At 58.5% G+C, this 24197-nt stretch overlaps 2 protein-coding genes across 3 annotated transcripts; one reads left to right on the top strand and one right to left on the bottom strand.

The window, feature by feature from the left end:
* Positions 1-1873: 1873 nt before the first annotated feature.
* Positions 1874-16069, bottom strand: COPE (COPI coat complex subunit epsilon). Of its 2 annotated transcripts, XM_045991928.1 has the most exons (10): positions 15903-16066; positions 12121-12183; positions 10797-10897; positions 8171-8323; positions 6876-6929; positions 6350-6431; positions 5261-5416; positions 3352-3420; positions 2194-2268; positions 1874-2069 (listed from the first exon to the last, which is right to left on the bottom strand). In XM_045991928.1, the coding sequence occupies exons 1-10, from the start codon at positions 16026-16028 to the stop codon at positions 2022-2024; spliced, it is 927 nt and encodes a 308-aa protein (XP_045847884.1). In that variant the 5' UTR covers positions 16029-16066; the 3' UTR covers positions 1874-2021. The 2 variants fall into 2 exon arrangements, with proteins under 2 accessions (XP_045847884.1, XP_045847886.1); XM_045991930.1 differs by lacking the exon at positions 3352-3420 and having other exon boundaries at positions 15903-16069.
* A 297-nt stretch (positions 16070-16366) lies between these two features.
* Positions 16367-23955, top strand: DDX49 (DEAD-box helicase 49). Its single transcript, XM_045991563.1, has 13 exons — positions 16367-16515; positions 17793-17916; positions 18890-18975; positions 19064-19185; positions 19500-19687; positions 19849-19989; positions 20938-21013; positions 21250-21326; positions 21506-21603; positions 22295-22369; positions 23111-23199; positions 23280-23351; positions 23440-23955. The coding sequence occupies exons 1-13, from the start codon at positions 16401-16403 to the stop codon at positions 23626-23628; spliced, it is 1452 nt and encodes a 483-aa protein (XP_045847519.1). The 5' UTR covers positions 16367-16400; the 3' UTR covers positions 23629-23955.
* The last annotated feature ends 242 nt before the right edge of the window (positions 23956-24197 follow it).

Here is a 24197-nt window from a genome sequence, read left to right on the forward strand (position 1 = left end):
AGGGACCCTCCCTCACTTCCTTCACACTTTACCTACAAATGTCAGCTGCTCAGTGCACCCCTGACTTTCCCATCAGTCTTCTTGGCCGTTGTCACCATCAGCACACAGTACCTCCCCCTCACTCTTGAATGTGCACTCTGTGTGGGCTGGGGTCCATCTGGCTCATCAGACCAGGAAGTGAGAGGCCCAGCACATTGGGGTATGAGGGCTGCCTGACCTGGTCAAACATTAAGGCTCAGCCAGAGGCCAGAGACCTGACTAAAGCTGCAGCTTGCCCAGCAGGCAGAAGGGGCCTCGGGGATCCTCAACTAGCTAACTACCTGCACCCCCGGAGGTCTGACTGGGCATGTGGTGCAGACCTGGGCCTTCCAGTTCCCCCTCCTCCTCTGCCTTCCCACCGAGCACTACCTGTCCCTATCTGGTCACCATGGCAGCCATCAGTAATGGGAGAGGAGCCCCCGCCCACCAGCCCAGCCCCAGCGCCTTGAGTTTCATCTTGGGGGGGCCAGCTGGGAGGCCACCGGTCCATGGGTGCAGAGCAGAAATGGAAGGTGGCTCCCCATGCTGGCAGCTGGGACCTGACAAGGGGCTGCTAAGGCCCCAAGGCTGGCGCCCCTTCCCTGTTCCACCTGAGGGCAGGTCTCCTCTCTCCGGAGAGCCCATCTCCAGGCCCCCCATCCCCACCCCTGCCGGACGCCTCTGTCACCTCTCTCCCCTGAGCTCAACAGGCAGGGAGGGGACAGGGTGGGTCCTGCGTCCCGCCCCTGGGAATCCTGAGCTCTGCGTCCTGTCCTGGCCACCAAGCACCAGGTCTCAGGCAGCCACCTCTGAGGTGGATGAGGCCAGACTCCTGCAACACAGGTCTTCCCTCCTTCCTGGGAGAGGCCCAGACACTGACCTAGGGACAAAGGGCACAAAGCCCCCAGCTCACGGAGCCCAGCACAGCCGCAGGGGCTTTGCATGGGCTGTTCGTGCTGCCTTGAATGAATGCTGGTCTCCCCCATCCCTCGAACCTGGCCTCGCAGATCCTTCTAGTTGTTTGGGTGGTGACCTCATCTAAGAGGCCCAGCCAACAGCTCTCCCTCGCTCGCCTACCACCCTCTCTTGACAGGAGACGCCAGCTGGTGCCCTGGCTCTTTTTCTTTTTTTTAAGATTTTATTTACTTATTTGACAGAGAGACATCACAAGTAGGCAGAGAAGCAGGCTCCCTGCTGAGCAGAGAGCCCGATACAGGGCTCGATCCCAGGACCCTGAAATCATGACCTGAGCTGAAGGCAGAGGCTTAACCCACTGAGCCACACAGGCGCTCCAACCCTGGCTTTCTCTTATGGAAGGATGCTCGCCATGGGTTTCTCCCCCCAGGTAGACAGCGCAGCACTGTGGCCCTCCTGTGCCCACAGCCAGACAGCAGCAGGTCTCCATCTGGGCCAAGGACCGCCCACAGGGCAGCAGCGAGGAGCAGGGGACAATCTGGAGGAGTGGGGGGTGGAGAGCATTTGCACCCAGCGCACATACACTGTGCACGTGACTGAACTGAGGCCTGAGTACTTCCTACCTCCCTGGCCACCTACAGGCCTCCCTGGGATACTGCCTTTGAGCTCTGATGCCCCTGGTGATGGCTGTCACCTCGGTTTCCCTGGGTACCACGAGGGCTTGGGAGACAAGGCTGTGCCACCCAGAGCACCATACGGTAGTTGTCCGAGGGGCGGGAGTCTGCACATCGGCTGCTCCCAGGCCCTGGTCTCCAGGGGACCCCCTCCCAGCAAAAGCCCTGGGAGGACAGTGCCCAGAACACTCCCTTCTGAGCCTTGGTTCCCACATGTCCCTCCCAAAGTGGCCACAGCAAACACAGACTGGGGGGGGGGGGGGGGCTCCCACAGTGGATACGTTTATTGACAAGAGGGGGGCTGGGCTGGGCTTCCAGCCTCTGCTTCTGGCCAGAACAGGTGAGAGAGCTTGAGGAGGGGCGCCCAGCAGGGAGGGCGGCACACGTTGCTGTCCCCTGGCTCGGGAACCGGTCTCATGCACTGGGAGCGTACTGTAGCACCAGCCGGTCGAAGTCGTTCTCCTTCAATGTGGTGGGGGAAGGGGGAGAAACGGAGAGAACATGAGTCAGGACCCCAGTCACCCGCCTTCCCTGGCCCTGCCTGGGGTGTCTGGGGACCTGGGACAGACAGTCCGCCTGGGCTCACCTTGGCCTGGTACTCCTTGATGAAAGGGTGGGATCGGTGTGCATCCTTCAGCTGGGACAGGTAGCGGTTTGTCACCTGGACAGGAGGGGGACAGGAGGCCAGGTGAGCTGAACAGGGGGGTGGGGGGAGGCCCTGGTGCTGCTCACGTACAGGGCAAGGGGAGGGGTGGGGGGGAGGAGCTCCCCAGCTTCCCAGCTGACCCCAATCAAGAGCTTCCGTCTCCTATCACCTCCATCACTCCACCCGGAGTTGGGTGCAGGGTTGGGGCAGAAAGAGGGGACACGTGGCACAGAGCCTCTGCTCAGCACACAGTGGAAGGATGTGCCACGGGGCTCAGTGAGTGGGTTGGGAGGGACCCAGGCCCAAGGAGGGGGCGGAGGGCAGGTGAGGGGGAACAGGGCTGGGAGGGGAGGTGGGTTTGTTCTGGGCACACTGTGCAGAGAAACCCCAGAGATCTTGGTGCTAGAACCCGGACCCTGGACAGAGCCCTTGCTGCCAGCCTCGCCCCACCTCCTCAAGCCCACCCTGACTATATGGGGCGGGGGCAGCTGTCTCCCCGAGCCAGGGTCCAGTGCCCTCTCCGGGGTGAGTGGAAGACTTGCTCTGTCTGCTATATTACGCTAGTCCCGAGGCCACCCAGGGGCCCTGCTACGGGGATGGGTGCCAGACAGCCAGGAAGCCCTGGGGTGGGTCCCTGGCCAAGTGGGTCAGTCAGCCACCTAAACAGCCGGGCCCCCGAGTTCTCCCTCCCTCCCTGCCCTCAGACAACATGGGCCCATGGAGATGGGAGCCATCTCCCATCTCCCATCTCCCAGCGGAGCGCTGGGTCCCTCTTCTCTGTTCTTCTGCCCAGCATCCTCCCGGAGGTGGCATAGGTCAGGGGCTCGGCTTGGCTGGCCCTGGCTTGGGCACACTCTGAGACATGGCCCACTAGCTCACACAGCCCACAGCCGGCCTACAGCCTCAGCACCCGCAACACCAACTTCGTAGCGACCCTCGTGCTGATGGCAACTGCACGCGCCCCCTGCCCCCCAAAGGAATGGCTTTCTGCCGGAGACCCTGAGCTTCGTCCGGGGCTGGGGCCACACCGCAGAGACCTGCCCACCGCAAGCTGCTGCCGTGGAAGCCAGAAAACTTCCCTGCGCCAGGGGGCCCTACCTCGGGGGGCTTGCCCAGGTGCTGCGACAGGACGACGAGGTTGATCAGTGTCTCCGGGTGGCCACTGTCCTGGAAACACAGGAGATGCCAGGCGAGCGGGGTCAGCTCCCCCAGGCCCCCAACTCGGCCTGTCCACCCCCATCTCTGGTGGGAAACCGGCTCCTGTTGAACCAGGGGAAAGACAGGACCCACGCAAGGTCACACCCTCAGAGCTGGGGCAGGGGGCAGGGCTAGGGGACCCAAAGCACGCCCAATGGCCACTCCACAAGGCCGTGACTTCAGGGCCCCCCTTCTGTCTGGGAGGCAGTGTGGTGGCAAGTGAGGAGCCCCGGCCCTCACCCGTCTTCCCGCCTCCCCGCAGCAGCAGCTTCCCCTCAGCCCGACGTCTCATCTGTGGGCAGGATGAGACCAACCCCCTTGCTGGTGGCAGTCTTTGAAGAGTAATTTATCACACCGATGGCGAAGGAACAGAGCCCAGCCCCCGGCGGCCTGAACACCATCACAGGCAAGCTGTCCCTCTCGCTGCAAGAACGAGATCTGAGACCACGGGGCAGACCCCACCTGCCCCTCCGGCTCTCTAGGGGCCTTGGCAAGAAGCTGCTGGGAAACTACCAGAACATCCAAGCAGGTGACCGAGCCCTGCCCAACCACATGGGGCGTTGAGGCGCAGGGAATGTGGGGAACTGGCCCCGGACCCCCCTGGGGCAGGAAGGCAAGACCGCTGCAGGGAGCCCTGACCGTGCCCTTGGAACAGAGCCACGGCAACCTGGACGCGAGGTGTCATAGGTTTGAGGGACTGCATGGACCCCAGCCTCCTGCATGGACCCGGCTCTGCTCCGCTGCTGCCCCTCTCCGGGGCGACTCAACTCCTCCCCACCTTCGTCTCCTCAGACGTTGTCGAGAGGGACAATGGCACGTGCCCACGGAAGCAAAACGAGGGGAATGCCAGAGGAGTGGGAAGGACAGTGGAAAGAATGGGGTGGCCCACAGGCACTGGGACAAGGGAGGCCGTGGCATGGCAGGGAGACAAGGGGGTCAGGGCCATAGGCAGCAACCCGCCCCAGGTGGGATCTCAGAGAATGAGGACAGATGGGTGTCATTTCACCGGGGACCCCGCTGCCTTCTCCTTCTGGAGCAGAGACATCCCACCAAGCCAGACATTCCTGACTGCACCCAGCAGTCCAGCTAAGGTCCAAGCCTGTTAGGAAGGCACAGCGGCCAGCACAGACAGAGGCGCCCTGGCAGGCCAAGGCAGCTCCACGCGGGCAGCCCAAGGAGCACGCGACCAATGGCCCCCGGCCTGTTCATGATCTGCAAACACCCTCCCGATGGTAACTCAACCCCTTATGCAGGTACGGGGGAGAAAGCTTCCTACCGGTGTCTTTTTCTTGTTACATCAAAAAACGTTTTCCAAAAACGGAAAAAACTTTGACGTTTCCTCTGATCATAAAAATAACACACAAAACCTCATGCGTCAGTCGGGAGAAGGCCATGGGGGCTGCCCTGCCAAGGCCTCACTAGCGGTCCCTCTTCTAGACCCAAAAGGCCCAGGCAACGCCTCCCTTCGGCAGCCTGCTCTCCCCTTGGTAATGAATGGCGGGCATCTCTTCCAAGTACAGGCTCAGGGGAGAAGTCACATCAAGATGCCCCCAGACCAGGCAGCCAAGACCTTTTTGCTCAGCTCAGGCCTGCTTAAGTCCAAGCCGATTGGATCCTCCCATTTCCGAGAAAGGCCACAATCAACGTTTCTATTTACAATCCGAATCTTAGCTGATATGATATTAAAATAAATTCCCATGTCACATGCCAGGCCCGTGGGGTCTCCCTCTGCCCAGTATGCCTCTGCAGCAAGGCCTGCGTCCCCTGCCACCCCCACCGGGAGCCGCCGTGTGGGCTGGGCCTGTCGTACCTTGTCCAGAGCCTCCTGGAGCACGCCTTCAGCAGCCTCCCATCGGCCCTGGGCCATGTGGCAGGCCGCCTGCCCATTGAGCAGCAGCAGGGTGGACGAGCACTTGTCAGCCATTTCCTGAAAGATGTAGTAGGCGTCCTGCAGCTTCTCGCCACCCTGCGGGGACAGTTTCAACATCACCGGTTTGTCACCCTGCTCCCCAGCCCTGCCACCGCTGCTCCCGCACACAGCAGGGCGATGCCAGCTGGCACTTCGCGGAAGTGACTCCGGCATGGCCAGTGCGCGGCAGGCCGTCCCTGGACCCCCCTGTCACCGACAGGCTGGGTTCGGAATGAAAGGTTCTGTCTGCGTGCTAGAGATGCAGCATCACTTACAGGGGAGCCTGAGACCAAGACGGGCTTGTGAAAAAATGCAGAGCTGGTGAACAGTGGGCAGGGCTCCCCCCGCTAAGCTGCAGGGACTGGAAAACAGCTTGGGTGAGGCCTCAGCCCCCAAGGCCAGTGCAGGCGCATGCGGATGGGGAACACATTTTAAGCAGCCATACAAAAAAAAAAAAAAAAGAAAAGAAAAGCTTAGAGGAAACCCAGTGCCAGAAGCCAGAAAAGGGGCTGCTGCCGCCGGGCAGGAGGGGAAGACATAGCGGGGAGAGGGGCTGGGCGCAAGGGAAGGTGCACGGGAGACACTGGCCAGTACCCAGTGCCAGGAGCCCAGGCAGCAAGCTGAGTGGGAGCCAAGCCCAGGGTCAGCCCCGGGAGGCTGCACCACCAGGCACGCCCACTCGGTCCATCAAGTCTGGTCCCAGAGCCCCCCAGCTCATCTGCTCTGGCTCTGGCCAAGATGCTCGGCTGTGAGGAGCCAGGAATGGGGCTGCGGCTGAGCAAGGTGCGAAATGTGCCAGGGCGCACTGCGCTGGGGGTTCCCCTAGGGGACGGGCCCTGGACCCAAACGCAGGAGCAGGTCCAGTGTGTCCACAGAAGCCTGTATCAGCACTCTCCCCCAGGGAGCGACCAGCGCTGGATCCAGGGGGTGCCTCCCACCTCCTGGGTCTCTGATGTTCCTTCATTCCCCCAGCAAGGCCCAGGGGCTCACCACAGCCAGATTGACCCACGCTGTGGCCAGCTGGGTGAGGGTAGCGTCCTCGTCCTGGTCCTGCATTTTCTTCAGCTCCTTCCTGGAGACAGAGGAGAAGGGTAGGAGGGAGCCCCCCACATTCTGCTCATGGGACACATACTGGTGCCGGCTCACGTCCCTGACCCGGCTGCCCCCACTGCACACTTGGGCAGCCCACCCCAACTCTGCAGGCCCCACCCTTCACGCCACAGAAGGAAACTGAGACAAGGACAGCACCATCCCTCATCCCGGGCAACACCCTGCAGGGAGGGGCAGGCAAACCAACAGTGTGTCACCCCCATGGGCTAGAATGAAGTGACTGGAGAAGCGACTGTACTCCTGATGCTCTGGGCCTTCAGAAAGGGCCCAGAGAGGGTCCCCAAGCTGGGTCCCCAAGCCCCAGAGGCCTGGCTTCTGGGGAGCATGGCGTCCTGCTGCTCTGACAGTCCTGACTCCGGGGTCCCAGCCTAGGAGCCACAGCTGGGGACATGTGGGAGAGACGTACCGGGCGAGGTCCAGGCGGTCCAACTTCAACAGTATCTGCACGGTCATGGCCATGCTGTGGGACAGAGAGGCAGTCAGCCGGCACCCTCACCACTCTGCTGCTCATCGGGGCTCACTCTGTGTGGGCGCCACCTCCGGGAACATTCCTAGGAGTCCCTGGGCCGGCAGCCCTGCCTGGCCGGGGGCGATGCTGAGCTGCACTGGACTGACCCAGGCTCTATGCACCGGGCCAAGCCTCCCACAGTTTCCCGGGGCCCTGGCTTCCCCATTTCACCGCTGAGCACGCGTGGGGCCGGAGTTTTCATCGAGTCCCAAGTCGTCCCACTCGGACTACCCTAAGACTGGGCACCGTATCTGTGCCCCAATCCTGGTGCGAGGGGGACACTGGCCACCACCCAGTGGCAGGAGCCCAGGAAGCGAGCTGAGCAGCCAGACCCAGGGTCAGCCCCCAGGGAAGGATGTGGGTCCAGTCACAGCGGGGCTGTGAGGGGCAGGTGCTCACGCCCCCCAGGGCCCACACCTATGGCTTCCCTCTCTGCCTGAGAGCTGTGGCCACTGCTGATGTAGGAGTCACTTGCTCCCTCGTCTCCCCGCCCAGAGCAACGGTGTAGGAGTCTGAGAAACAGTTACAGAGTCTGCTGCTTTGTAAGCTGTGCGCTAGACCTATTTCTAAGCCGCCACAAATCCCTTTCTGGATGGGGGGGGGCCAGAGACAGATACAAAAATGAACCTGTGGGGACCAACCAACCAAGGGACAACAGGCACCCAGAGAGTTCACAGGGGAGGGCAGTCGCACCCTCCAGGCCGGAGCCTGGACACGGCGCCCTAGATGAAGCGCTGGCCCAGAGTCACCTCCTAGGGCAGGGGGTGGCACCCGTGGTGCGCTGCCAGCTCTGGAGTGCCCTGAATGGGGGCCGGCATCAGGGGAGGGCCTGGGGGGACGCGGGGAGGACACAGAAAGGCCAGGGCCCAGGAACACAAGGCTCCGTGGTGGGGGTGGGGGTACAGAAACCATGGGCAGAACAAAGGTGCTTTCTCCTCTGCCATCGGGAACAGAGGGTTTCCAGCCCTGGGAGCCGTGTCCTTGGGAACAGCAGCCCAGCCGTGCAGAAAGGAGTGTCTCCTGGACCAAGAACGAGAGCTGCAGCCTGAATGGGAAGCCTGGGCCCCACCGGTCTCTCCCAACAGCCCCCCACTGTTCCCATGACAACGGCCAATGAGGCCTTGAGCAGCCTGGAGACCAGAGGGGCCGCTCAGGCCTCCAGGCCTTCCCGCTGGAACAGGGAGGACACTCACCACTCCAGGCTGTCCCCCTGGTGCAGGGCACGCAGGGCTGCATCTGGGTTCTGGTCGTGGAAGTAGATGGAGGCCGCCATCAGCAGGAAGGTGGTGTTGGTCACGTCCACGCTCCGACTCATCTCTCGGTCCAGCTCGGCCACAATGGAGTCCCTGCGAGACAAGGCTGCTGAAGGCCTGCAGCCAGGGGTGGGTGGCAGCCTCGCCCCTGTGGGAGCAGACAGGTCCAGGGAGGGTGGGTCAGGCCCCCAGGGGAACACAGCAGCTGCAGGCAGAACGGGCCGCACGGGACGCCTGGGTGGCTCAGTTGGTTAAGTATATGCCTTCGGCTCGGGTCCACGTCCTGGGATTGAGCCCCATGTTGGGCTCCCAGCTCAGCAGGAGTCTGCTTCTCCCCCTGCTTGTGCTCTCTCTCTCAAATGAATAAATAAAATCTTAAAAAAAAAAAAAAAAGAACAGGCCCAGCTGTCGCCATTGAGCCCCACTGGGCGCCAGCTTCACCGCCTTTCCACATGGTACTTCTTGCCCTTACGCAGAGAGACTGAGGCTGGGTGCTTTCAGGCCCCATGAGGAGGTGGGGGGCAGGAGGGGCCATGTCCACAGAGCAGCACAGATGACTGCTAGGCCTACAGACCTCCTAGCCCTCAGGGACAGGGGGCTGTAGTGTCCACACCACCCTAGATGTGGAGGGACACACTGACTTGCCAGGGTCGCCTCTCTGGGGACAGGAAGCCACACAGATAACTCCCACTCCGGTGACATCGCCGCCTTCTGCTGCAATGGGCAGCTGCGACGGCCAGCTGCTCCGGGCAGGGGGGCCGCGTGTGGGCTGGTGGCCGGGCTGGAGCGAGGGCTCCGCCAACAATCAGCCGGGTCCCCCACAAACCACAGGACACCCGAACCTATGATCTGCTTAACTAGAAAACAGAGCCCAAACCCCTTGCTTCGAAAGGCTGCTGAGTAGCTGACAGAAGGGAAAAAGAGCCCGGCCCCGAGTCGCCACCAGACCAAAACTGCTGTTCAGGGTCCAGAGATCCCCAGAAATGTGTGCATGTCATGTGGGCTGCTCAAGGGCCACTGGCCAGAATCTGCATTTAAGGCCCTGGAGGATGGGGACACGCCTGTCACTGTCCTTGTGACCAGCAAGGTGACTGAAGGACAAATGACTTCAAACCTGAGACTATCTCCCACTCCGCACACCCGGAGCGCGTGCAGGGTGTGGCACAGGGTTGGCACAGAAGCCTTCGCACACGACGCTCCCTGCCTGGTTTGTGGCCCCAGGACTAGACACGCCGCCTGCTGTTGTTGATGTGATGGGAGCATCATACGGTGTTACTTTAACACGACACCGGTCACCTGCAGGTTCTGGGACTTTCTCCACAGCCTGCTTGCCGCGCTGGCTGTGGGGATGCCAGGATGGATGCACCCTGAACCCCTCCGCCTTCATGAGCTCCTATCCCAAGGCAGCCCCTGCTCCTACAAGGTCCCTGGGTCCCCTCCTCTTCCAAAAGGAGAACAGGGCTTGTCGCCTTGGCTCATGAAGTGTGGGGAGGGAGAAAGGACAGCCTCAGGAACCTGCCTGCCTTGGCAGCCTGGGGCTGCTGTCACAAAGCCCCACAGACCCGGAAGATGCAAACAACGGGAACAGACTCTCTCACAGAGAATTCTAGAAGGCAGAAGTGTGATATCCAAGTGTGGGCAGGGAAAGTTCTTTATGAGGCCCCGGAAAGTGAATCCATCCCAAGCCTCTCTCCTGGCTTCAACTACTGCCCACAGTCCTTGGCACCCCTTGGCTTCTGTGTCACCCCGATTCTGCCTCCGTCTTCACGCATGCCTCCCCTCTGTACCTTTTCTGTCTTCTCATCTGTCTCTAATGAGGACACCAGTCCCGGATTCAGGGTCCACCCTACATCCAAGACGACCTCAAGATCCTTAACTAACTACATTTGCAAAGACCTCATCTCCAATGATGCTGCATTTATGGGTTCTGGGGATCAGAACCTGGGGGCCCCCATTCAGCTGTCACTGCTGACAAGTAAATTCCCCCCAGCCTCAAGCTTCAAGGGCTAAGGACCCCAATCAGGAGACAGGGCACAGAATGCTGCCCTTCATCAGGGCAGAGGCCAGGGGTCACAGCAGGCGGTCTCACCCACACCTGGGACCTAAAGACAGCCTCAGTGGCCCATGAGAGTAGCACAGTATCAACAAGGTCATGATCGAGTCCTGGTGTCTAAGAAGTTCCACTAGGCCTTTCTGGGAGGCTCCTTGCTACTGAAGCGATGCTCCGGGTGGTGGTGGGGTCTCAGGGCTGGGCAGGTGGGCAGGGGAAGACTATTGCCCTACCCCAGGCACCCTGTGGGGAGGATATTTGAATGTAAAACTTCCTAACCCCAGGGGGCCTCAGGACCAGCCATTTCTGGGCTGGGGAGACAGCACAGAGGACCATGGAGACTGCCGGGTCATGCTGGGGCTCCAGGCCTGGGCAGAGGCAGAGTCCATAAGCACCAGGGCAAGTATCCCAGCCAGCAACACAACGAATGGCTCACACAAATGACCCAGCAGGGTAGGAATGCTCAGGGAGCTGAGAAGGCGGGGAGAGATGCCCACCCGCCCCTCCCATCCTCACCTCTGGCTGTCGTTGGCCAGGTACTCAGCAAACACACGCACGGCCTGGAGCTCAGGGGCGGAGGAGGGTTTGATCTCGTCCAGGACCACACCATACTTCCTCTGCAGTCAAGATAAGCATGCTGTCAGCTTGGCCTGCTCTCCCCTGTGGGGCTCAGACCTCAGCCCCCAGGAACACACAAGAGCTTTGTAGGGCTCTAGGAGCACCCTGGTAGAGCCCCGACGCCTGAAACCAGTGGCTTCCCCCAGCACCCACTGCCCGAAGGGGCCCCTCAGCCTGCCAGGGCCAGCCCTGCCACAGGACCTGCTGCGAGCCAGCACGGCATCCCCTGCCACCTGTCAGGCCACAATGCCCACCACTCTAGCTGGAGACCCCAGGGCTGAAGCGAAGGGCGAGGGCCCTGCCAGCTCCGGATGGAAGGCATCACCCAGGGGCAGGGGGTCTAGGCATCAGGACACACACCCCCTCCCTGCTGATGCTCAGAACCAGTGGTGGTGCTCACTGCTGGGAGGGGAACTGGAGTCAGGGGCCCATTTTCACCACATTCCTTTCCAGGTGGTTTTGATGTTTTTCCTGCCACCTCCAGGTGTCCTTTTGTACATATACATTCACACGCATACATCGCAAGGAGACGCCGAGGTACACCAGAGCAGCCCCTCTGCTGGGGGCCACATATACTGTTCACGGTACGGGCAGGGCATGGCAGCAGAGTGGGGAGGGTTGGTCAATGGGAGGGCTGGGGTCCCATCAGGCTCCAGAACACTCCACAGAGGGAAAGAAGTGAAGAGAAAGTAGGAAGCCACCCAGGGCCTGATGTGAGGGGGAGGCAGCCGCAGAGCCATGTGCCCAGGACAGATCACAGTCCGAGGCTGAAGCTGGGGAGGAGAGGCAGGTGGGAGGCCAGCTGCCAGTGGGCCTTGGCAGGGGCGGCCAGGGCAGGGCACAGCTCGGTCTGTCTACACCATCTGGACTGCCTGCATGGCCAGTGCAAGAAGAAAAGCTGCCTGTGGACTGCAGGGGGTTACACAGGATTCTCTTTACTACCGACTTGCTTATTCCAAAAACCTAAAGCTGTACTAAACAAACAGAGCCTATGGATTACATAAAAAAAAAGAAAGAAAGGGGGAGAAATCCCTATAATGGTCGCTGGGCCTGGTGAGTCCAAAACCTCAGGAACACAGCCACCTATGGAGGCCATACTTGCTGCTCAAGGTCCTGGACTCTGCCCTCCTCCGTCTGTCGTCCCCACCCCAGTCCCCGCCCAGCACTCTGTTCCTTTACTCTCCTGTCCCCGGGGCCTTGGAGGTCACAGGCCCACACTCACCTGTGCAAGGTATGCTCTGTAGAGGAAGACGTCCCTTTCCACATCTCTCTCTGGGCTTGAGGGCTGCAGAGAGAGAGGGAGACCGGTCAGGATGCCTAGAGCTGTGTGTCAGACCTGTCCTCAGGGGAGGCCAGGAGCAGGCAGCTTCCCCAGTGGCTGCCGGGCCTACATCCCAATCCTGATCTTGTCCCAGACCATCACCACCCCAGGAAGGGGGCTCGATCCTCACACTCATCCACCCAAGTAAAGAAAGTGGGGCACCCACTCCAGCTGCATGGCAAGGGGCCAGGCTGGAGCCCACGCCTTTAATCACTGGACAGATGCCCTCAGACTGCGATGGGTCAAAACAGAAGCTGCTCAATGGTGTGGGTGGTCCAGGATGCTGGTGGGGAAATGCCCCAGTGCCTGGGTTTGTAAAAGTAGAGAAAACAGGGGCACCTGGGCGGTTCAGTTGGTTAAGTGTCTGCCTTCAGCTCAGGTTGTGATCCCAGGGTCCTGGGATTGAGCCCTGCATCGGCAGTCCCTGCTCAGTGGGAAGCCCGCATCTCCCTCTGCCCCTCCCCTGGCTCATGCTCCCCGCAACCGAAATGAATAAAATCTTAAAAAAAAAAAAGGTAGAAAAGAGAGGCCTGGGAGGATTCCCATCCAGAAGCTGATGTTGATTCTGAAGAACCAATGGGACCCGGGAGACATGCATAAAGGACTTTACTTATTTAACAAATACTTCCATGCAACCTGTTATTGTCCTGTTTTTGTTCCAAAACACTTTTTAATCATGGAAAACAGAAGAGACAAAGGTCTGCCTCACCAGAGGAGAGCTCAGCGGGACTGCCCAGGGAACAGTGACATCTGCGTCCAGCCTGGGCCATGCCACTCAGCCCCGGCACCTCAGAGCCGGGAAGCCCTGCAGAGGGGATTTCACACTGCTCACTCGGGGACTGTGGGAAGCCCCCTGAGCCCTGGCCAGGCCACGAGGCTATGAGGGACACTGACCAGGGCCAGGAAAAGAGGAAGGCTCATAAGGACTCGGGCAGAAGCTGCGTGGTGAGTGCTGGGCCGATCTACAGATCTGAGAAAACAGGGATGGAATCTTTCTGAGCAAATGCTTTCCTGCCATTTATGGCTTGGCGAGAGCTCACCTGAATTACCTGAGAACAAAGCCAGGAGGCCCACACCCACCAACGCCAGCAGACCCAAGTGGCCCCTGACTGAACTCAGGCAGCTCCAAGGTGCAGCCAGTCCTGAGGACAGTAAGTACCATGGCGGCGTTGGGTAGTGATGGGATGAGGGCCGCCATCAGGATGGCCCCACTAGACCTGCAGCTCCTTGAGGCCTCCTGCACTGCTTCGTCCCCAACGCTAGGCAGTACCTCTCATGGGCACTTAAGAAATGTCTGACAAATGACACAAATGACAAACTGACACAGCACTACATCCAACCAAGGACAGTGACACCCCAGGTGTCCCACGTGGGGTCACCTCAGCTCGGGTCTGTCAGAGATTGCTGGGGCCACTGTAATGAACTACCATAAATTGGGTGGTGGGAAAGAACAGAAAATTATCCTCTCACAGTCCCGTAAGCTAGCAGTTCGAAATCAAGGTGTCAGCAGGACCACACTTCCAGCAAAGGCTCCATGGGAGGATCCTTCCCGGCCTCTTCCAGCTTCTGGAGGCTCCAAGCATTCACTGGGTTGTAGTGCGCTCCCCCCCCCAGATCTCTGCCTCCATCTTCTCTGTCTGCCTCAAACCTCTCTTTGCCTTTCTCTTAGAAGGCATTTCTTTTTTTTTTTTTTAAGATTTATTTATTTGACAGAAAGAGTGAGAGATCACAAGTAGGCAGAGATGCAGGCAGAGAGAGAGGGAAGCAGGCTCCCCGCTGAGCAGAGAGCCCGATGCGGGGCTCGATCCCAGGACCCTGAGATCATGACCTGAGCCGAACGCCAAGGCTTAACCCACTGAGCCACCCAGGCGCCCCTCTTAGAAGGCACTTCTCATTGGATTTAGGGCCTATCTGAAATCCTGGCTGACTGCATCCAGATAGCCTTTACTGAATTCTATCTGCAATGATCCTCTTGCCAAACAAGTCATGTTCCCAGGTTCCAGGTGAACATATCTTTCAGGGGACACCGTTCAATCCAGTACGGGCTGCCCAAGAGAGTTTAGGTGGCCCGTGGACCAAAATTAAACCACACTGAATGGCTCAGTGGGGACAGTGTGCTCATTCTGGATGCATCAGGGTCAATGACATGGTTTTGCGCTAGTGCATATTTCCCATGTCACCAAAGAGGGAGCAGTTCCCCGGCTCAGAGGCTGGGTTGCAGTGTGCCTCCACCCGCGGCAACTGCCAGTCCGGTTTCTGTGACTGCTTCCAGTCCCTGAGTACAGCAGGGCACGTTGGTTCTCTCCCCTTCAGCAGTGACAGAAAGTCTGAACAATACCACAGGAGAAGACTTGCCCCCTTAAGCACTCAAGTTATTACACATTCACTCCCTTCTTTATCCATCTGACATCTCCAGGACACAAGGTTGTGTGAAAATTAATAAAAAGAAAACTCGTTGAAAATAGAGTCAGGTGGCCAGAAGGGGGAGCTCTCAAGCCAGGACACTCCAGGTCTGTGACAGACCCCAACAGAAGGAGAGGTACCATGAATTCCCCACAGGGGGATGAAAGATCGTCTCCTTGCCTGGCAATTGGCTAGCCAAGAAGACTGTCACAACTCAAGCAACGAGAAGCCACTGGACTCTCAGCTCCCAGTTCACTCCAGTGGGTTTTTTGTCTATAACAGCCCCTCTCGATTCCCTTTCCCCTATGAAAGAGCAGTCCTCTCTATTCTCTGGACTTTCCTATGGTTTTGCCATAGGTTACACATCCCAAGATGCAATTATCTGTTAATCCCCAATAAACCCATTTTCCTAATAAAATAACTGAGTTTCCTTTTTAAGGTTAACAAAGAGGGCGGGCAAGACCCTGTCAATTTCATGGCTCTTAAAGAACCGCCAGTAGTTCACTCTCAAAGTGTCAGTAATGTCCATGTCCCTCCCTAAAAGTTCCTGCTGAAGGACCTGCTGCCCCCTCTTGTCATCCACTGGCTGGGACCTGTCTAGCAGGGCTACTTTCTAGCTCTCAAATGGCCAACCTCATTCCCACCCCTGTCCGTCACACCACCCCCCTGACTTCTTGTTTATGCACTTGTTTACTGTCTCCCTGAGGAGCTTAAGGTTTCCAAGAGACCTCGGAGTTTTATCTATTTTATCACTGCACTGACCCAGCACGAACACACTCCCTGGTCCACAGAGAAGCTCAATGAATGAATGAAGGAACGAAAGAAAGAAACGAATGGTCAGATTTGAGGAGAAACAAAGCTGGCTCGTGGAGCAGGGTAATGTCGAGGAAGCCATTTCTCTCCCAAACAGCAGTGTCAGCATCGTAAAGTGAGAACAAACAACAGTTCCTACTTCACGGGGATTGAGGGTATGGTACCATAAGTGGGCTCTTAATAATACTACTATTATTACTACAGAGGCATAAACACCTTCCTTACTCAAATACCTTCCACGGCGCGGAACGAGCTCTGAGTGAGAAGTAAGTATCAAAATCTGTCACAGCTGTCACAGCTTTGACCTTTGAGGTAAGGGTAACTAACTCCTCACAGTGCTCTGAAGAGATACACTGGGGGGCAAACGCCGCGAGAAGAAGGAAGATCTTAAAAATTAAGAGAGCGACCAGTAGCCACCTGGAAGCGTCTTTCGCCACCACCATCCCCTCGCCCCCGAGTGGCCGCACCTTCACCCGCTGCGCCTCGTTAATGCACTGCTGGTAGCTGCCAATGTAGAAGGCATTCTTCACGTCGAACAGCTCGTCCACTTCTCCGGAGCCGCCGGAGGCCGGACCGGGAGCCGGAGGCGCCATACTGCTGTGGTCCCAGTCGCTCCTCTTCCGGAGGGACACGTCGGCCGGAAGCAGAGAGTCGCCGCAAGGCACGCTGGGAATTGTAGTTTACTCGTTTCTACCTGATGATGAACCAAAGGGAGTTAAAGGACGGGAGTCGCAAGGCCTCCTCGCAGGGCATTCGGGAATTGTAGTTTGATTTTATCGCGCGAGCCAATGGAAATCGGGGAACCATGGTAAGCATGTGGTCCAGGCTGGGAATGGCCGAGTGAGCTAGAGGTGGGTGGGACCACGCAGGTAGCGATCCAGTAAACGCGAGCGGTTCAGTGACGCCATCGGTACGCGCCGGAAAGCACGGCTCACACGGGTGATCACACGAAGCTGGCGGGGGGGATGGCCGGTTTCGCGGAGCTTGGACTGTCATCGTGGCTTGTGGAACAATGTCGGCAACTGGGTTTGAAGCAGCCTACGCCTGTACAGCTCGGCTGCATCCCCGCCATCCTAGAGGGTAAGTGTGTCTCGGCCTCTTCCCAGGAAGCCTACCCCCTCTTATCGGCTCCCTTTCCTTCCCGCAGCCTTTGCCCACGCCACTTGTGCGAGGAGAAGGAATATGCTTGGGCGTTATTGGCGAGCCTGGGTCCCAGAGGTAGACTGGGCAGTGTTGGCGTTTGTAATGCACAGTTGATTTTCTGTGTGTCCGCACACAAGTGATGTAATCCCAGAAACTTGTGACTTAAGAGCACAGGGATGAATGACTCAGGGCCACTGAGAAACTTTGGTAGTTTGCACTACCATCTTAATTTTACAAACGGAAACTGAGGTTGTCAAGATTACTAGTAAATGCAGGACTCTGGTCCCGTGAGTACTCCCCACTCCCCACTCTGGTAGTCCAACCCCGTTTGCCATTAAAGAGATGCTGTTAGGGGCACCTGGGTGGCTTAGTTGATTGAGCGTCCCACTCTTGATTTCCACTCAGTTCATGATTTCAGGGTGGAGATCAAGGCCGGCGTTGGAGTCCATGCTGGACGTGGAGCCTGCTTGGGATTCTCTCCCCCTCTCTCCCGTGCTTCTTTCCCTTCCCCGCGCTTTCTCTCTCTCTCTCTCTCTCTGTTGAAAGAGAGAAAGAAAGCCAGCCTAGGTTATAATAAGCTGAGGGATGAGGTATTAAATAGACAAAGATGGAGAAATCGATAGCAGCCTAGGATACAGATTGGGGGAAGGTTTTCAGGTTTCCCCAAGCTGGGATGCTCTGTGAGGGAGTCAAATGAGATGGCGAGTAGTAGATAGTAGCGGGGCACCTGGGTAGCTCAGTTGGTTAAGTGTCTGCCTTCAGCTTAGGTCATGATTCCAGGGTCCTGGGATCAAACTCTGTGTCTGGCTCCCTGCTCAGCGGGTAGCCTGCTTCTCCCTCCTTTCCTCTGCCACTCGACCTGCTTGTGCTCTCTCACACACACGCTCGCGCTCTCTCTCTGTCAAATGAATAAATAAAGTCTTGGAAAAAAAAGATAGTAGTGGCATCTTGGGTCAGATAGATGTGGGTTCCACTCCAGCCTGCTACTCACTGGCTGTGTGTTCTGGGCACATCTCTGAGACTCTGTTTCCCTTTCTGTTCAATGGAGATAAAGGTCACACTCTCCTAGAATTTGTCCATATGCCCAGACCGTAAATGACATAGGACACACTGGACACATGGTAACCGCTCATTAAACGTCAGCTATTGTGAACTGCCCAGTAGAACCTTGTCTGCACCTGGTGTGTGTTGATGCCTCTTTGCCCTCTGCCCAGGTCGGGACTGCTTGGGCTGTGCCAAGACAGGCAGTGGCAAGACAGCCGCATTTGTCCTGCCCATCTTGCAGAAGCTGTCTGAGGATCCCTATGGCATCTTCTGCCTCGTCCTGACACCCACCAGGTGAGCCCCCCCATAGGCCTTCTGGGTGAGTTAACCATCTCTGTTTTCTTGGGCAAGCACCTTTACCTCTCTGAGTGCCCTTTCCCTATGTTTAAAATGGGGACGGAAATCATTCCTGGCTCTTAAGGGAGGCACAGAATTTACCGAGATAGTGCGTGAGAAGTGCTGAGCACAGGTCTTGTCCCATGGTAAGCTGTCAGTAGTCTTGTAGCCCGAGACAGAGACACATTTCTTGTTCTTGGGCAGATAAATATGGCAGTTAACATGATAAGTCTTCTAACGGCAGTAAGAGAGGTAGGTACTGTATGTTGTAAGAGTGTGGCCTGGGGAGGGGGAAGTCGAGGAACACGTCATTCCAGAGAGATGCCTTAAAGGGTGACAAGTATCTCTCAAAGGGACAAGTTTGTGGAAGGATACGCTAGGCAGAGGAAGCTGCTAGTGCATTCGAGCAGAGGTGGGAGAAATGCAGGGAACAGAATAGGTACTTGGGGCCGGGCAGGTTAGAGCCAACTTGAGAAAAGCCTAGAATGCCAGGAAGAGAATTAGAACCAATTCTGTGGGCATATGAGCAGGAGAGAGCAAGGCAGGAGGACAAGAAGTGGGCACGTGACCCAAGGGCAGGCCTGGGCAGAGCTGGGGCTGAAGGGTAGGGAAGAAGGGACTTGGACACTGACCAGCCTCAGGGGAGAGGGGACTGATGCTTAGGTTTTGGGCTTTGGTGACTGTGGTGTCGAGGCCACTGCCGAGGAAGAGAGGCCAGGTTGGGTGGGACTGGTGAGAGAGAGGCCATGGGATGTCTGCATCAGAGGGGCTCCAGCGCTCCATATCAGAGCCTTTATCAAGAGGGAACTGGGAGCTGTGGTGGGTGTGTAAACAGGAGAGGGACAGTCAGGAGGTCTGAGGGTTGGCTATGGGAATGGGAGGCAGGCACAGAACCCCTATCTAACCCAGCCTGACCCCTTCACACCCACAGGGAGCTGGCCTACCAGATTGCAGAGCAGTTCCGGGTCCTGGGGAAGCCTCTGGGCCTGAAAGATTGCATCATTGTCGGCGGCATGGGTACAGAGGGCCCGGGGAGGCACCGGGTAGGGAACCCCCGTGGTCTCAGGCCACCCACCCAGACCCACCTCTCCCTCTCCACCTGCAGATATGGTGGCCCAGGCCCTGGAGCTCTCCCGGAAACCGCACGTGGTCATCGCCACACCAGGGCGCCTGGCTGACCACCTCCGTAGCTCCAACACTTTTAGCATAAAGAAGATCCGTTTCCTGGTGAGTCGGCCCAGGGCCCGGATTCATCCATTTGGGACATGTGTCCCATAGGCCATCCAGGAGAGCCGTAGGAGGGGTGACAAGGACAGCAGAGAAGCAACATGAGGTAGCCTAGACTAGCCAGGGTGGTCGGGGGCAGGGCCTCTCTGAGGCGCTGAGATGGTTGAGGGAGCGGTTGTCTAAGACCTAGAGGGAGAACACTCCAGGGCCCATCTCCGGGGCTGGGAAGGAGATATGGGGCGAAGCAGGCTGGGCACATGGCCGTGGACAGCGCTCTCACTCCAGATCCCCTAGCCCCGGCTACTGGTTCTCAGGTGATGGACGAGGCAGACCGGCTCTTGGAGCAAGGCTGCACCGACTTCACCGTGGACCTGGAGGCCATCCTGGCGGCCGTGCCCGCTCGCCGGCAGACCCTCCTCTTCAGCGCCACACTGACTGACACACTCAGAGAGCTTCAGGGCCTAGCCACCAACCAGCCCTTCTTCTGGGAGGCTCAGGCCCCGTGAGTCCACAGCCAGGTCCCGAGGGTCAGGGCAGGGCAGGCAAGGGGTCGGGTGGGGAGGCCACACCCAACGGAGGTTCTTGCCCATGGACTATGCAGGGCATTGGCTCCCTTCAGCAGTAGGGGAAACTGAGCCCCGCCCCCCACCCCCCCATCCCCAGGGTACGCACAGTGGAACAACTGGACCAGCGCTACCTGTTGGTGCCTGAGAAGGTCAAGGATGCCTATCTGGTCCATCTGATTCAGAACTTCCAGGACGAGCACGAGGACTGGTCCATCATCATCTTTACCAACACGTGCAAGTGAGCACAGGCTGCCTCTCTTCTCCTCAGACCCCCTCCCGTAGCCCTTTACAAAGGCCTAAGGTGCGAGGCACATGGCCAGTGCTGGCACTCTGGGGCCTCTGCTGAGACCAGAGATTTCAGAGGATTCACTCAGGGAAGCTCAGATCAAGCAGTTTGCTGAGGCCACACCTCCTGAAGAGGGAGCCAGGACTTGGGGTTCCTCAGACTCGCCTTTTTTTTTTTTTTTTTTTTTTTTTAAGATTTTTCTTTATTTATTTGTCAGAGAGCGAGTGAGCACGCGGCCCATGTGCGCGCACACAAGCAAGGGGGCAGCAGGCGGAGGGAGAAGTGGGCTCCCCACTGAGCAGGGAGCCTGATGTGGGGCTTGATCCCAAGACCCTGCTACCATGACCTGAGCTGAAGGCAGACAGACACTTAACCGACTCAACCACCCAGGCTCCCCAAGACCCGCTTTTAACCAGAAGCCGTGGGGGCCTCTGGCTGTCCCCCAGAAACGCCCTGCCGCAGCCGGGAAGGCCTCAAAGCAGCAGCTCTTTACTGTGTCTCGGGCTGTCACTGAGGCCCAGCACATCGGCTCCAACAGCCAGGCCCTCCTCTCTGCAGTCCCGGAGGCCTTCAGAATCCTTTGAAGCTCTTGGGGAGGTCGTTAGGAAAGTGTAGCATGAGCCGGAGTGGAAACGCAGCCTACGTCACATGGAGGAGACCTCCTGAGTGGCTCCTGCCCCTTAAGAATTTATTGGCTACCAGAAAAGGAAAGTCTGGGTGTAGGGCTGACTCTCATTGGCTTAGGCCAGGGTCGGCAGACAGGATACTCCGCACCCCTGGTGAAGAAAACTTCACCAGCTGTGCAGGTTCCCCTACTTGCGGTCTTTGGGTGCGCTGGGGCGGGAGTGCCTTCCCCTGACTGGGGCTCTGGAGAGGCTGCCAGCGTGTCCTTTCCCCCAGGACCTGCCAGATTCTGTGCATGATGCTGCGGAAATTCAACTTCCCCACTGTGGCTCTGCATTCCATGATGAAACAGGTGTGGGGTCGGGCTGCCCCAGAGACACACCCCTCCCCATCCCTAGCGGCGGCCTCAGGGCCTTTGCCCACGCCTCTTCCCTCTGCCATGCGCTAACCTTGGTCTGTCCTCATGGGGGCGCCCGTGAGGGTGGGAAGCCTGGACTCCCATGTTCCCAGGCCTCACAGGGTAAATGCTCAAACGTTTGCTAACCCTGACCCCCAGTCTTCCCAATTCTCTCCCTGACCTGGCAACAGAAAGAACGCTTTGCTGCCCTGGCCAAATTCAAGTCCAGCATCTACAGGATCCTGATCGCCACAGATGTAGCCTCCCGGTGAGCAGCCCCACGGTACTCCCTCCTGTGGGCTGGCCAGTGGCACCCCCACAGAGGGACCAGAGGGCTGACCCTGGTGAGGGGTGGGGCAGCCCCGACTTCTGGCGGAGTGACCTGGGGTGAGTCCCCGCATTGGCTTCTGCATGTGGATGGCAGCATTGACTGGCCTCTGCCTCCAGGGGCCTGGACATTCCCACAGTGCAGGTGGTCATCAACCACAACACTCCCGGGCTCCCCAAGATCTACATACACCGAGTCGGTCGGACAGCTCGGGCAGGTAAGCAGACAGGGCGGGGTGGCCTTTGGACCCATGTCCCTCCACCCTGCCCACCCCCCAAGGAGCCCAAGTCAGGAGCCAGTGGGAGAAGACGTGGGGGTGGAGCCCACAGGCGAGAGGCAGTAGTCAAAAGTTGGGGGAGTCATCCTTTCGAAAGCAAAGGCAGGGAATGTTCTGGTTTCTGAGATTCTCATGCCTGGAGTGGGCAGAGACAGGGTTTCTGGGGTGGCCAGCCCAGGCCTGGGACTTCTTCCCTGTCCTGTGGCCAAGGGGCAGGGCACATCAGCTCTCTAGGTCCGTCTCGTCATCAGAGGACAGGTAGCAGGAACGATGCGTGTTTGTGCTGCTCCAAGGGTCGTGAGCCTCACCAGCTGTGAGTGCTGAGGGAGACACCGTCACCCTCACAGAAATGGGGGACAGAGAGACTAGTGGACACAACTCTGCACTGAGGCATGTCAAGGCTTCTCGCTGACAAAACTCCCCAACAGCCGTGTCCTGGAGGGAAATCAGCCACATCACCAGCCCCTGTGGACGGCTGGCCTGGCAGGAGAGCCGCCTCTCCCGGGGCCCTGTGTCTCCTCTGGGAGGGACCTGCCCTCACTCCGTTCCCACCAAGAGAGCTGCCTGGTGGTCGCAGCCTGTCTCTGTTGGTCCCCAGCTCATAGCAGGTAACTGTGGCGTATCCTCACAGGGCGGCAAGGACAGGCCATCACACTGGTGACGCAGTACGACATCCACCTTGTCCATGCCATCGAGGAGCAGATCAGTGAGTGGAGGGGCGGGAGAGGGGCCGGGGAGAGGCGGGTGCGTCTGGGTGAGACGCCCACTCACCCCCCTCAGACACCTGCCCGGCTGCTCGCGAAGCCCCGCTTGGACTGCACTTCCCGCCCTGTGCAACCCCAAGTGACGGCTTTTAGCCCGGTTATCAAAACCAGCTTTCCACAGTGGCCCTCAGCTGCCAAAAGCCACATCCCGTGGGAAGGGACTTCGGTTTCTCAGCCTGGGATGTATCGGTTGTCCCTGTGGATGAGTCAGAGCCCCCAGGGCCAGGGTCTGGGTGTGTTTAACAACCCCCTTGGGTGTTTTAATATGCAGCCCAGACCAACCAGCACTGGAAAATCTGTAATCACTGCACAGACTGCCCTAAAATTCAGAAACTTCTGGACTGCAAAGGGCAGTGTTTGAGTAATCCTTACACCCAACGTGAGGCTCAAACTCATGACCCCAAGATCAAGAGTTGCACACTGTTCTGATGGAGCCAGCCAGGCGCCCCTAAAGGACAGTGTTTAAAAAAAAATATTTCCCGTCAAATTCATAGTGTTGCTAACAGCGACAAATAAAAGGACAGCCTATCATCTTCAGGTCTACGATCCCTGATCTTGCTTACCTGACCCTAATCTGCTATGATGCCAGTCTTGCATGCCCCACTGCATGGGAAGCTCACTCCCAAGCCAGAATCTCTCCCTTGTCTGCTCTCTCCCACCCCCTGGGACCCCTGCCCCTGCAGAGAAGAAGCTGGAGGAGTTCTCTGTGGAGGAGGCCAGCGTGCTGCAGATCCTCACGCAGGTCAACGTGGTGCGGAGGGAGTGTGAAATTGTGAGTATTAGAAGCCGTGAGGCCCAGGGTGCCCCCTAGGAGATGAGGGCCCCTGTGACGGCCTCTCTTTCCCTCCCCAGAAACTGGAGGCGGCAAACTTTGACGAAAAGAAGGAGATCAATAAGCGGAAGCAGCTGATCCTGGAGGGGAAGGTGAGGGCTGAGCTGGCAGGTGGATGGCGGGGAGGGCTTATAGGAGGCAGACGGGCAGCTCGGTCACCTGCGGGTCCTCCCATGCCAGGATCCCGACCTGGAGGCCAAGCGCAAGGCTGAGCTGGCCAAGATCAAGCAGAAGAACCGGCGCTTCAAGGACAAGGTGGAACAGGTGCTCCAGCGGCAGAAGGCCAAGGGGGCTGGCCGCAGGGGGCGTCCACCCAGGGCCCCGCCTGGAGCACGCTCAGCCCCAGCGCCCAGCCAGGGCCTGTCCTGAGCACCACTGTGGCCCCCACCGGCCCCGCCTGGGATTCCTTCCTGGAACTGACGGTCAGAGGGCTCCTCCCCTCCTCCCAGACCTGCTCAGTCCCTGTCAGTTGGACCCAGGGACACCCATGTTGTGCTCCACACAGCTTTCCACCTTGCAGTCCCCGGCTGGCCCCTTCTCGGAGCCCCTGCCTGCAGATGAGGAAGGAACACTGGCTACGAGGTTGGGCCCAGCTCCACACACAGTGACCCTGGGGGGTGGATGCTGCAGGGCCCCAGAGCAAAGGTGTGTTGCTTGCAGGAGTCACCTAATAAATGGGTCTCTCAGCTTCCCCAATTGGATTCTGCGGGAGTAGGGGCAGGAGAGGAGGGTTCAGCTGCTGGTGCTTCCCAAGGCTCTCAGAACATCATGTCACCCCCTCCCCACCCCAGTCCTCCATTCCTGTCAGGCCAAGCCAAAGGTTTGAACTACAGTGCTGGCCATTCTGGCCAGGTGACCTTGGGTTTGAGAAGCCCCCTGTGGGCCTCAGTTTCCTCATCTAGAAAATAGGCACTCCAAGGACACCATTCTCCAAACAT

This window comes from Meles meles, chromosome 20, assembly GCF_922984935.1.
Source record: "Meles meles chromosome 20, mMelMel3.1 paternal haplotype, whole genome shotgun sequence".
Classification (NCBI taxonomy): Eukaryota; Metazoa; Chordata; class Mammalia; order Carnivora; family Mustelidae; genus Meles; species Meles meles.

Excerpts from the sequence above, each read along its gene's own strand:
- COPE (XM_045991928.1), bottom strand. The coding sequence starts at position 16,028 with ATGGCGCCTCCGGCTCCCGGTCCGGCCTCCGGCGGCTCCGGAGAAGTG. Across the intron at positions 8,324-10,796 it reads CTGGCCAACGACAGCCAGAG|GGACTCCATTGTGGCCGAGC; the intron begins GTGAGGATGGGA and ends CTTGTCTCGCAG. Across the intron at positions 6,930-8,170 it reads CAGGGGGACAGCCTGGAGTG|CATGGCCATGACCGTGCAGA; the intron begins GTGAGTGTCCTC and ends TCTGTCCCACAG.
- DDX49 (XM_045991563.1), top strand. The coding sequence starts at position 16,401 with ATGGCCGGTTTCGCGGAGCTTGGACTGTCATCGTGGCTTGTGGAACAA. Across the intron at positions 16,516-17,792 it reads CATCCCCGCCATCCTAGAGG|GTCGGGACTGCTTGGGCTGT; the intron begins GTAAGTGTGTCT and ends CCCTCTGCCCAG. Across the intron at positions 21,327-21,505 it reads GCCACAGATGTAGCCTCCCG|GGGCCTGGACATTCCCACAG; the intron begins GTGAGCAGCCCC and ends CTCTGCCTCCAG.